The following is a 12,401-nucleotide window of genomic DNA, read 5'->3' as shown; positions in this document are numbered from 1 at the left end:
TTTTTACTCTTAACAATAAAGTAGGTGTCTTAACAATGAATATATTCCCTAATGGACTGTGCTCTACAGTATTTATTGTACTGCAAAGCTTTCAGGTCTCATTCCAGATAACGTTGGAAGAAACAAACACTTTTTATTCAGTTGTACTCCCTCACACTTACTTGAAAGATCTGTTATGATCCCGGTCTTAGTCTGCTAGCAGTTGCCAAACCCGGCTGTGGGTGGTCTGTGAATATTTAGTGCTGAATAAATCCCGAACACAGACCTGCGCCGTCGTTTCCTCAGGCAAAGAATTTTACCCTATCTCTCAGCACCGCAAACGTTTGCATGCTGCTTTAACTGTGATAATTTAAACCCTACCTCTGGAACAACAGAAACAAAAGCTAGACCAGTACACGTTGGACCGCAAAGAAAAGCAGTATTCTAATCGTGTTGTGAATGCAGCATTTGAAAACGAGAGCAGGATATAAAAGCACAACCACAGTTTGCAATTGAAATTTACATCAACTGCCACCGGTAACGTTCTTCTGAGCTCTGAGCTCTTATTCTCTCTTGTTCAAAAATGATGAACATGAAGAATGAGAGATAATGAAAGTTTGACCTTTTCTGTCGTGTTCTTTGGTTCCAAATCAGATGAAACATCAGCAGACCTGGAGCTGTCAATTTGTATGCAAAAAGGAGAGACAATTCAGTGCAGACCTCATTTCTGTAGACTGCAGATATGCTGGATTGTTGCTGTTATCTCAGCGGTCTGTGTGAATAAATTGCAGCGCATATTTTTCCTGTAACTTTATATAGTTAAAGTTGATAAAGAAATTCCACCACGGATTATTCGGTGATAAATATTGGTTGTTTTCTTGGGTCTAAATGTAAATAATACTTCAATTTAATCAAATCAGGCTTTATATTTAATAAACTATTATTATGGTTTATGCTGTGTGTATAAAACAATGCAATGTAATGTAATACAACACAATACAAAAAATAAAATAAATAAACATTTACATAGAGGTCATTTATAATCTTTGAAATTATGTTTTGTAAAATTTATAACACCAATAATTTATTTAAAATAAAAAATAGAAACGCATTTATTCATTTAAACTTATTTATTTATTATTCATGAATGAATAATTTTCCATAATCCCGATTTCCTTTCTTTTTATAGGGACTCAGAGGCGACGGCTGATTCCCAACCTCACCTTGGACACCTCGTCCCCTGTGAGAAAGCCTATCATCAGTCCAGGGGTCCGCTGGGTGGACGGGCCCCTCCGGCCTGCTCAGAGGGGTCTAACCGAACCCTTCGAGATCAAGGTTTATGAGATTGATGATGTCGAGCGTCTACAGAGAAGGCGAACCGCGGGCAATAAAGTAAGTGAGCGGTTGTGTGATTTTTAGAACCGTCCCCCGACTGTTCTTTGGATGGATGTCTCACGTTTTACTGCTGTCCCCTTAGGAAGTGCTGTACTTCAGTGCCAAACTGAAAATCCTGGAGCATCGGCAGCAGAGGATCTCAGAGGTCAGGGCCAAATACGACTGGCTGAAGAAAGAGCTAGAGCAGACCAAACAGCATCTGATGCTGGAGCCGGAGAAATGGACCACTGAATGTAAGATCTCAACACTTGGGACTGAAGGTTTACACTTTGTTGTATTCTTTCTAAGAGATGCTAGTCGTATTCAAATATAATAAAGTAAATTACTCCACAGTTGCGATGCTTTTGCATACCGTTTTAACACAGAAACTTGTTTGAATAATTAACCAGGAGTATTTAAATGAGTTCACTGTACGTCTATTTAGTTTGTATTTCTTACTATGCAATAGTCTGCACATTTGACATTGTGCTATAAACTGCTTTCTGAAACCGCTAATAGCAAACGCAATTAATAGAACGAAATTAAAAGAGACATTTGTGTAAACCAATAGTGGTAAGTAATTTACCAACTGACGATTAAATGATGGAGAAGAACATTATAACTTGGAATGTATCCAGACGCGCCATTTCATCGGTTTAAGTTTGGATAACAGCGGTGAAGCGATGTTGTTCATCTGCAATGAATCTGCATGTGAATTGTGCCATGCAAATCTCATTTTTTGGGCGTGTTTGAAGCATTACCTTATTTGCATAATTCCTGCAGTGAATCGGGTTCTTAAACAACACAGACATCCCTTGCGAATAAACAATGCTGTTAGCGCCGCAAGTCAAGTTCCCCCCGAGTCCTCTTAAACGTTCCATTAGCACAAACACGAGTGCGGTTTATTTCTCCTTTTCAACATCTGTTTATTATAACGGTACCTCTACGATTGCAGTTGACCTTCAGCAGACGTTTGAAGTGGACTCTCTGGAGTACTTGGAGGCTCTGGAGTTCGTCACGGAACGTCTGGAGAACCGGGTCAACTTCTGCAAAGCTCATCTCATGATGATCACATGCTTTGACATCACCTGTCGGCGACGGTAAAGGATTCGCCACACAGCGTTGAGGACAATGGGAAGTCGGATGGATCAACCGGTTGTACGTGGGTGTGTATGAGAGCAAGTGCGTCTCGTTCAATGATGGAGGAAACAAAAAGGCTCGATATTTTTCTAAAATGGGTTTTTGGGGGGAACCAAAAAGGCTGGACTTGGAGAGTCAGAGTGCCGAAAGAAAAACGTTTCTCCCACATTACTCGTTGAGCACTTTGGAACGTTGATGCTGTTGGTTGCGGTTCGCCCGCTGGTTGTGAACGAAAGAATTACGTTGCCATTCGTGGAAAATAAGAATGAAACGCTAGATCACAAGATGAATGAAAAATAGAACAAAAAGGACGACAAGTGCCTTGCGAACACTTCAATATCTTCTGTGGAAAGACGTTTTCATATTTGTGTACAGATGGTGCTAGCCTAAACAAAAAATGCATACGAACAAAAAAAGTTCAAAGGTATACTAAATGAAAATTCTAACTGCTTGTTCAACTAAGTGTTTTAAACTCTTTGATTCACTGTCTTGGTAACTTGTATTTGTATCGTTACATGTGACATGAACTGTTACGTGTGTTTTATATTCGTTTTTGTATTCTTGAAGACACTGAGACCACCTAGAGTGTTTCACGTTGTGTGAAATAGCACAGCACGAGATGTAGAGTAATTATTCTGGCACAGGATCATGGATTTTTCACATCCCCTGCGGTTCTGTTGGCATTTACAGCAGCGACGCCTCGGGCTCGGGCCACTCCGGCGTGTCACGCTTGAGATACGAGAAGAATCCTCAGTCTGGCAGGACCGACAAGGATCTTGAATATTAATAGCTATAGAAACAAAAGCTTCTCATGCCAGATTGATGCTCGATTGATTTTCTCCAAATGAAAAACTTCCTGGCCAGGGGTATAAAAGCAATCTGAAAATTGGGATGGGGGTACAGCATCGGATTTATAAGCTTTGCTTATGAGTAATAATTGCGTGACATTCGCCTGGTAAGCCTAACTGATTTGCTAAAAGGCAGACGTTGGCAGTCGCCACGGTAAGATTAGTTTACTTTATCATTGGACTGCAGCCAAAAGAAAACTCTTAAAATATAATGATTATCTTCCAAGAAGTGGGAGGAACAAATAGAGATATTTTTGGCAGACACATGTCCCCTGATTTACAGTGGTTCTTGCCCCTTCCGTAATCTTTTCTAATTGGTAACAAGGAACATCTGTATTTGACGCAATATCAAATCTAATGTAGTTCACACTTTCGTGTTGCATTCCATTAAAAAATGTTACTCTACGTGGTCTCATTGTCAACATGCTTACACTTCGGTAAAAGTCTGTTTATATATATGGTGCTTGAGATGGTTTCAGCTCTAAACGTTTATAGATGAAGATATACAGTATAGCCTGTTTCTGGTCCTAAAGACTTCATACGCTTCTCCGTTCACACTTCACCCCTCGTCCCGCCGAAGCAATGGGGAACCCGTCATTCCCTCTGCCCTTTTGGCATTGTAATGAATGAAGGATATTATTTATTTTTTACCTCAGGAGGCCTGTATGACAGAGATGCTTATATTCTATAATTTATTTACGCATATTAGCCTGCAAAGCACTATGCATTAAAATTGTACAGTAGCTAACGTCATGCCATATATATAAATATAAATATATACTTATATTTCACTTTTGTTCTTTATATATATATATATATATAAAGTTAACTTTTTTGCATTTCTTCGTAAATGCGCCTATCGCCAAATCATGGGAGATGAGAGACGATGCAATATCGACATGCTCCTGGTCACATGTTTTATTCATGTTTCATCACAACGCGACACATCCGGACACATTTGTGGATTGTTCAGCTTATGCATTGTGTGGTGTTCGGTACAATGTGAAAAGAATATTGTCCTTAATGCGCTTTAATGTTCACAAAGATGATTGCAAAACTGTAAGACCTCTCTCTTTTTTTTCACAAGAGGTGTCATTAGAGATGTGTGTGATGAACGTTTTTGTCAACATATCGCTTCATGTTTATACTGAGACATACGGCATGATTTCTTGTGTTATATGGGAAAGCAGATCTTTGACTGACATATGGACAGATGTACTGTAAATAAAGAACGCTTTGGAAGTGTAATTCCTTTTCTGCCTTCTTCTGCATTCTGCACAAGCGATTTATAAAAAAGTACTTTGTTTTAATCTGCTCTAATGCACAAAATAAGAATACAAGACTTGTTATACCGCTTTTTTTGTTCTCACAATCGTTTCTGTAAAGGTGTAAACCTTATTCTGCTGCATGGAACGTCTGCTTTTTGGTGGGATTTCTTATATAAAAAAAGTTATGTACGCAACCCAGTTTGTCTGTTTTTCTTCAATTTTGGTTTTAATTACTTTACAGATGTCTCTTTCAATCCATCAGTAATGCCTAAATCTCCACGGCTTTCAGGGCTGGATTTTGAGATGCTCCAATGAACAGGCATTAACGTTAGATGCAGCTTTTGATAAACTTAGAAGACGTTTTGAGCATTGTTCAGAAAAATGAATTCCATTTTAATTTTGCAAGTTCATCCAATAGCTGACAGATCTCATAGTTTCCCATCATATCAGAATGTCTAGGGTGGAAAGTCTCATTGTCGTAATAAAAGTGAACTGATTTCAATTACATACCGGAATAGGAGGAGGAAGCGTTTCTATTGTCTTCTCTTCATACGGGTGAATCTGGTCATATTGACTCTTTAATTAAAGGCAATTAAAAGAAAATATATTATGCCAAGAACATTAATGCATTTGATCTATATTCATTTAAGCACCGTCACATTTATGAAATGATTAGAGAATTTGTAATTTTTGTGTGAACTATCCCTTTAACTAGTATTATATTCACACTAAAAGTACAATGCAATGGCCCTTAAAATAGCTTATGCATATAGGCTTTATTCAACATATATATTGTCTTTTGATTTTGGAGTGACGTATGACCCAAGCATTTCTTAAAAGTTCATTTTCAGGGTTCAATTTAAAACGATGCGAGTCTCCATTCATGTTGAGGAATGATGTCATTGGCTCAACAAAAGACTCAGAGCTTTGAGTTGAGTTTGGAAAAGCCTGCGGACACACAACTGCTGACAACCCGTCGCTCCATAACAGCTTCCTCTATTACCTCTTAAGCTCCATTCTGTCAAACTGAATGACGCTTTTTGCGATGCTATCTTCAACTCAGAGAAGAGGATCTGGAAAAGCTGTTTGCTTTAGTGGATACAGAGTTGTGAGAGGAGAGGAGCTGATACGAGATGTGTAATCCCTGCCTTTCTGTGTCCCGACACTCATGAGGGTTAAAATAGATTTAGTATAAATAACACAATGAGAAGGATTTCCGGAGAAGAAGTAGAAGCGTCATCTGTGCTGATGCAGCTGGCGAGAGTCATGACTGCATTCTGTTACTGTGTCACTAGTCAACATTGGCGGCGTAGGAGTGGGCTTCTGGGCCTTATAACCTGAAATGTTTTTAATTACATTACCTTTCTCTCTAAATTGTCGAAATCTTCTCTATAAATCAGACGTAGTATTGCTCATTTAAATGATTGTGAAACAAGCAGACAGCCCTGAATAAACCAGATAAACTAGAAAATGTGTTCATGTTTAGACTCCACCCAGATCTATACAGTATGGATGGACTATACAGTTCTTAGACACTTTTTTGTTTTTAAGACATGATATTATACACTTTGCAAACTTCAACCAACAATTTACCAGCTTACAAAGTTAACAAACTTTTAGTTGAATAATCGTCAACTTGGCACATGAATGTAAACCAAAATCTGTGGAAAGGGACTAAAGGGACTGTTTTTTAAATTGCTTTCCTAGTATGTTGAGACCTTTAGTGGAACCATTTTAGTTTTATCTCCAGTGTGAAAGTAGATATTTAAAGAATGTTGGTAACCAAACAACATTGGCCTTCATTGTATAGACACAAAACTACGGAGACATTTCTCAAAATATTTTCCATATGAATCCACCGAGGAAAGATTCATATACAGGTTTTGAAAGACATGATGGTAAATTCTAAGAGGACATTTTAGTAAATTATCCCTTTAAAACTTCAGCAAATAACTTGATTATTTATGTGACACTGATACAAAAACTACCGCTTTTCATCTTTTAGAATTGTGTTTAGATGAAATATGATGAGATGCGTTTCGTAGTAAGCATGCTCCATACAACAAATGAAAGTACTGGTGAGAAATGATGAGAAACTGAAGCACTAATGTGTGTTCAGTCTGTTCTTTATGAAGCATAACATACATGTTATTATTAAATCTAAATCAAAATGAAATCATCTAAAATGGATAAACAAGTGGTTTTAAGGACCATTAAGCAAAAGTGTAATAAACCTTTTTGAGAAGCTACGTCCCAACAGTCATTTTGTTGAATGGCTCATTTCTAAGGTTCTTAATATTTCCGCAAACAGTATGTCTCAAAATTTTCTGTCCTGCCTGTACCTTTTATTTAGGTGAAATGTCGATGATTATGATTTATAGCTTATTTTTTAAATTGAAAATGTCTGATCTGAGTGCAAGATTTAAGTGACGTAAAATCTTAATGATTGTCCCACATCTCGTAAACATGCATAAAACATCCATATGACATCTAGTCATGCAAACAACGATGAGATTTGAAAATATCAACAAACTTCAGACCTGTTTGTTTACATTTCAAGTTGAAGTCCCATATACTGTAAGAAGATAACATTTAGTAAATTATGGGAATGTACATTTTCCGGTGAACTTCTACTTCGGAACAATCCAAATCGCTTAAACTTTGTAATAGTTGCATACTGCACATTTGAAAGTGCCATCTTTTGTAATCGTGTATGCTTCAGATTTATCCACAAATTTTTGTTGTCGGATCATAATGTTTAAAACTTGAATCTCCAACAAACAACTTATTTTTTAAACTCAGTGTTGAAAATGAACGGCTCATGTGTTGGGAAGCCACTTTGATTGCATTACATAAAAACTTGCCATAAACATTTTCTCAACTGTTCTGTAAATGGAATGAAAATGCACAGCAGAGAGCAATGCAGATCATCCCTCTGGCGCGCAAAAAAATATTCTTTTTTTTCTTTTTTTTGTTTAATTCTAGCCAGCTGGTCGGATACACAGCGGCACAAAAGCAGGTGGCAGACACAGCCACCCAGAAAAATTCCATTTGAGAGCAAATTTAGCAGAGTGCTGATTGACAGCCAGCATGTCAGAGGCTGGAGGACGGGGGGTCTGGAGATGTGCTGTGATGTCTGTGCTCAAGCCGGTCTTCAGGCGGTGCGATGATGACACAGGGATATGCCTCGGCACAGGGCAGGCTAGACTCGACCCAATTCGGCCTGGCACTCTCCCAGCTTCTTGCTCACCTCATTAGTCAGGGCATGCTCCGCCCCATGGGTCACCTTCATGATGTCATAGGCCTGAGGATGAACAGAGGTTATAGTTAAACATTCATTGAATATTTACAGAATAGAAGGCTTTTCTAGCAGCGGTGAGCGGTGACTTGGGCATGCTGAGGGCTTGCCTAAGACACATGATCGAGATCTGGCAACTACAGCATGTTTTTCAGCAGACACGCAGATAGAGAGAGCCAGTGCAGATACAGCTATACCATTGTTTTTTATCAACAAACATTTAGATTAGGCCAGCATCCACAGTCAACCACAATCGAAAGCCTCGTTTCGGTTCTGCGCTGATCTCTGTGTGGATAACATACCCGTGTGAAGCTTCTCTGAGCTTCCTCCACGCTACCCAAGAAGTGCTGCAGCTTCCCCACTCGCAGAAGCTCCACAGCTCTGGATGGATGAGGATCACAGTAGTAGAATCTGTGGGAGGAGGATTATTTTGAGCACTGGCAGTAGGAACAAAGGTATATGATAAAATGAGAGACTGCGGAGTGATAGGAGAAATGAAAACGTTGCTCTGGGATAACACTCAATTATTTCAAGTTTCAAGCAGAAACTAGTATTCCAGAATATCATGGACATAATAAAATCATGGACATAATAAATATGCCAGAGGGGAACATTCATGAGCTATGACCAAAGATGCAACAATAGTTAAAATTATAGTTAAAATAGTTAGAAAATTATAGTATACAAATATAGTAAATTGTAGTATATTAAGTTTATATATTGTCTATGTTGAATGGAAACATTGCATCATTTCCATTATTATTTTCATAAAAAATTACTATTGGTCATCCTTCACATATTTAACTAATAAAAGAGCTTGTTAACACATCATATTTTTTCCATTTCCTAAAAAGTAGCAGTTTGGAGAGCCGACAACAATATTATATGACACTTTGTCAATGCATACTATTCTGTACAGCTATAGTGAATTGATAAACTGTAGTACATACTGTAGAACACTTTACTATTTACTAGGTAAACTTCAAAAACACTCTAGATCACTTCGGAAGAGGTAAACAATATTGGTCCAACGCTGGTCGAGAAAAACTTCCAGTTTCACATTTTTTTTAACACTACACAAACGTTTGAACAAAATGCAAACAACAGTAAATTTATAACCAAATGAAAATGTTAACCGAACATCTTTAAGATTTAAATACATACGATTGAACCAGTGTTTACATTTTGTCAAGTGGCATCTAGAAATTTCACTACAGTTTACTATAGTAAATACTAGAAATGCACCGAAACTAAATTTCTCCACCGATACCGATATATCAGTGCAATGACAATATTAATATCGAACATGATGATGATGTTTCTTAAAATGTTCTATATACAGAGTACACATCTGTAGCATTTTTCTGTCCATTTTTGATTGACAGGATATATCGGCACTGATCCTCGTCTGTTTTTAAACTATCAGCCGACAGTGTGAAAAATGTGCTTTTATCGACCGATTCCGATTATTGGCCGATATATCGGTGCATCTCTAGTAAATACTAAAGTAAACTACAGTGGGATTGTTTATATGACAGATCTATGTTCCTTCTATTATACAGAAATGTACTATAAACTAGCATCTGCAAGCAATACTCTTAATATTTCCCCGGCCAGTTCATCTTTAACAATAAATACATCAGACATCTGCTGTAGCAGACACAAAAACTGATTCGATCTCTTGTTAGATCTCACCTCTCATGTCTCAGAAGAAAGCTTCACTGCTTTTAATTACACGTTTATCTATGGTATATGAGCACATGAGATTAATAGTGGAATGCTGGCAGGAAACATGCTAACGTCAGCACGAGGGTGATATTCCCTGTCAGCAGTGTTAGAGAGAAAAGCCTTTATTCCACAATTCCCATTCATACGCAGTGAGCCGAGGGCAGCGGGCCAGACTCACGGGTGCGAATCTGTGCTGGGACGGGCAAACAATACAGTTTCATTGTGTAGCGCTTTAAAACCACAACATAAATGTCACAGAGCCCCCTTGTGCTTGAAGTTGCATGAGAGATGAAATATATACTTCAAACAAAAACAATATTTGTAACACATTTTACTTCTGTAATGTGACTGTACAATTTGAACATTTTCTCGATATCCCGATAAGATTTCTAGATTTTATCTTCATAGCCTTGGTGGACTTTCACTTCAAGGTCAAATCCTTGGCAGTAAAAGTAATGATGAAGTGCTCAGATCACAAACCATTCGCTTTCTTCACATGTTCTCAAACTCTCCGGGGTTTCTTCTATAAAGAAGCTCAGTCACTGTCTGCCTGCAGTGGACTTTTGTGTTTTGAGACAGCCCTCTATAATATTATTCATCACATGGTACAGAACTGCATTGTATTGTCAAGGTCATCCAATAGCAGAGATTGATGCTTTAAGGTCCTCAGGTCCTTTTGTAAGGCTCCTGTGATTTTGCTAGTTGTTAAAACGTCTCGAGGTATCACGCTCTTTAAACGTGACCACAAAAGAATGAACAAATGCTTTTAGCAGCTGAAGGGCTATGATGGATGTGAAATAATATTCTCAGAAATATTTATACTTGACTGTCAGAAAAAAATAGCTGGAAGGTCGACTAGACTAAAATAAACAAAAACAGAGATTTACAATTTATGCCAACCGTGTTAGTTTAAAGAATGACTGTGCTGCCATCCAAAGCGAAAGCCATTTATTGTCATACAGTATGTACCACGTATAAAGTATAATGGAAAAAAAACTTTCTTGTACGCTTCTACACAAAGACAAGACAAAAGACAAAAATACATATGTACAAGAATTACAAATAAAGTCTTAGATAACATTCCCAACAAATACTGTAATGGTTACTGTACATTTACATGTCAATAAAACACAGGCAAAATTAATAAGACGACACCAACAAGGTGTTGCTTTGTGGTTGCTAGGTTATTCTGGGTGGTTGTTAGGGTAAGAATAATGAGTTTTTACAAATCTTTTTATCACAATTTAAGAATTATGAGCAATTACATAAAGTAATGTTGACAAGTTGTTGTTAAATGCTCTATATAAAGGTACTTTTTGTATTTTAAGAACATTTTTGATAAATTCAGATAATAATACTATAATATATAACAATAATTATAATGTATAATTATTATAATGACATTACTATTATTATTATTATTGCTGTTGTTATTAATTATTGTTTATTGTTATTATTCTGTTCCTTATCAGTGCTAAATACAAAATTAATATAATTATTATTAAAAATATAATTAATAAAACTATGAGCCCATATATAACCCTTTTTCAATACAGTTTTTCAATTAATGTTTCCAGTATTTTAATTTTTTTTTCTTGCAATTTATTCTTGGGAAGTAGGAATTCAATCAAAGGTAATCTTTTTTCTTTATAAATTAAACCACATTCATAATGAATGTTTTATGCATTAAAAAATAGATCTGAATTAAAAACTAATCACAGTTACCCTTAATTTGCATTCTTATACACGTTGCTGGACTCTATTAACCAATACGCTAAACGGTTAATGAATGAGAAAGAAATGAGTTTTCAGAATATACAGTAAAATGTTGCGCACATCTGCATTTTAGGATTTCAATTAAACCTGCATTAGAGTCCGAAAGGCATATCACAAATTGAACTACATGGTTTCAACAAACGCAACTAGTGCACAAAGATAATACGTCTCCTCCGAAATTCCTCCTCCATCACTGGTTTAGCCTGACTGGTCATGCTGGAGAAACCCATCAGTTTGAGAGTGGCACTTCTGGTTGCTGTGGCAACAGCTAGAGGAGGTACCACGAGCCGCAGCGACCTGTTAACACTCCCATTAGTGGTAGCTCAGGCTCTCCATTCATCTCCACGCTGGATCATTACCAAGAACAAAGAGCTCCATCTCTGCCGGGACCATTTTTGAAGAATATTAAATTGCGATTTCTATCTCCCCGGCAAACTGCAACTTGTTCGTGCGCCGTGCGGCAGGAAAGACAAAAGACTTTTATCATTAATCTGCCCGGCAGACAATGACAGAGCATTAACAAAGACCTGGCACTGTAATCTGCGGCTTACATTAAAACCGCGGTCGTCGCGTGACATCCATCACAAAAAAACTCTCCTTGAGCACCAATCGAATGAATCTGAAGGTTGTTCTGTGATGTTGCTACTGTACATACAGACATGCATATAAAATGATCAGTTGATCAACATAGAATCAGTTACAGAGACGGGTTTTTAATATTCATGGGAATGTGCATCGAATACGAATTACAGTTGTCAAATTTAGGCGAAGCACTAGAGAAAAACTTCAGTAATCGAAGTTGTTTTTCTCCTCAAGTTACACAATATGAGGTATCACAGCACAAACTGCGCTGTTTGTTCAAAGTATAAGCAATTGTGATGCTTCCCTTAAAATCCATTGAGCAATGAAAGCCCCGAGTACTAAAATTGCCCGCTGAGAGCAATTTTGTATACCGTACCTTTCCAAAACACAAGCACAATGGCCGCTTTC

The 12,401-nt window shown here is 37.4% G+C and overlaps 2 protein-coding genes across 3 annotated transcripts in view; one reads left to right on the top strand and one right to left on the bottom strand.

Annotated features, from left to right (window-relative positions):
- kif26ba (kinesin family member 26Ba) overlaps nt 1-2,572 on the top strand; it is a 72,306-nt gene extending 69,734 nt beyond the window's left edge. For both annotated transcript variants that reach the window (XM_057343313.1, XM_057343312.1), the window contains exons 13-15: nt 1,169-1,371; nt 1,457-1,607; nt 2,309-2,572. In XM_057343313.1, the coding sequence (XP_057199296.1) occupies nt 1,169-1,371; nt 1,457-1,607; nt 2,309-2,457 (503 nt within the window). In that variant the 3' untranslated portion in view covers nt 2,458-2,572. The remainder of the gene's footprint in view (nt 1-1,168; nt 1,372-1,456; nt 1,608-2,308) is intronic.
- Nucleotides 2,573-2,678: 106 nt separating this feature from the next.
- The window catches only part of smyd3 (SET and MYND domain containing 3), a 128,067-nt gene continuing 118,344 nt past the window's right edge, over nt 2,679-12,401 (bottom strand). Inside the window, exons 11-12 of the mRNA XM_057343314.1 lie at nt 8,210-8,318; nt 2,679-7,913 (exon numbers count right to left, since the gene is read on the bottom strand). Coding sequence (XP_057199297.1) covers nt 7,812-7,913; nt 8,210-8,318 — 211 coding nt within the window. The 3' untranslated portion in view covers nt 2,679-7,811. The remainder of the gene's footprint in view (nt 7,914-8,209; nt 8,319-12,401) is intronic.

Source organism: Triplophysa rosa, linkage group LG10 (genome assembly GCF_024868665.1).
Source record: "Triplophysa rosa linkage group LG10, Trosa_1v2, whole genome shotgun sequence".
In the NCBI taxonomy this organism is placed as follows: Eukaryota; Metazoa; Chordata; class Actinopteri; order Cypriniformes; family Nemacheilidae; genus Triplophysa; species Triplophysa rosa.
This window is presented reverse-complemented; position numbering and strand designations above follow the sequence as displayed.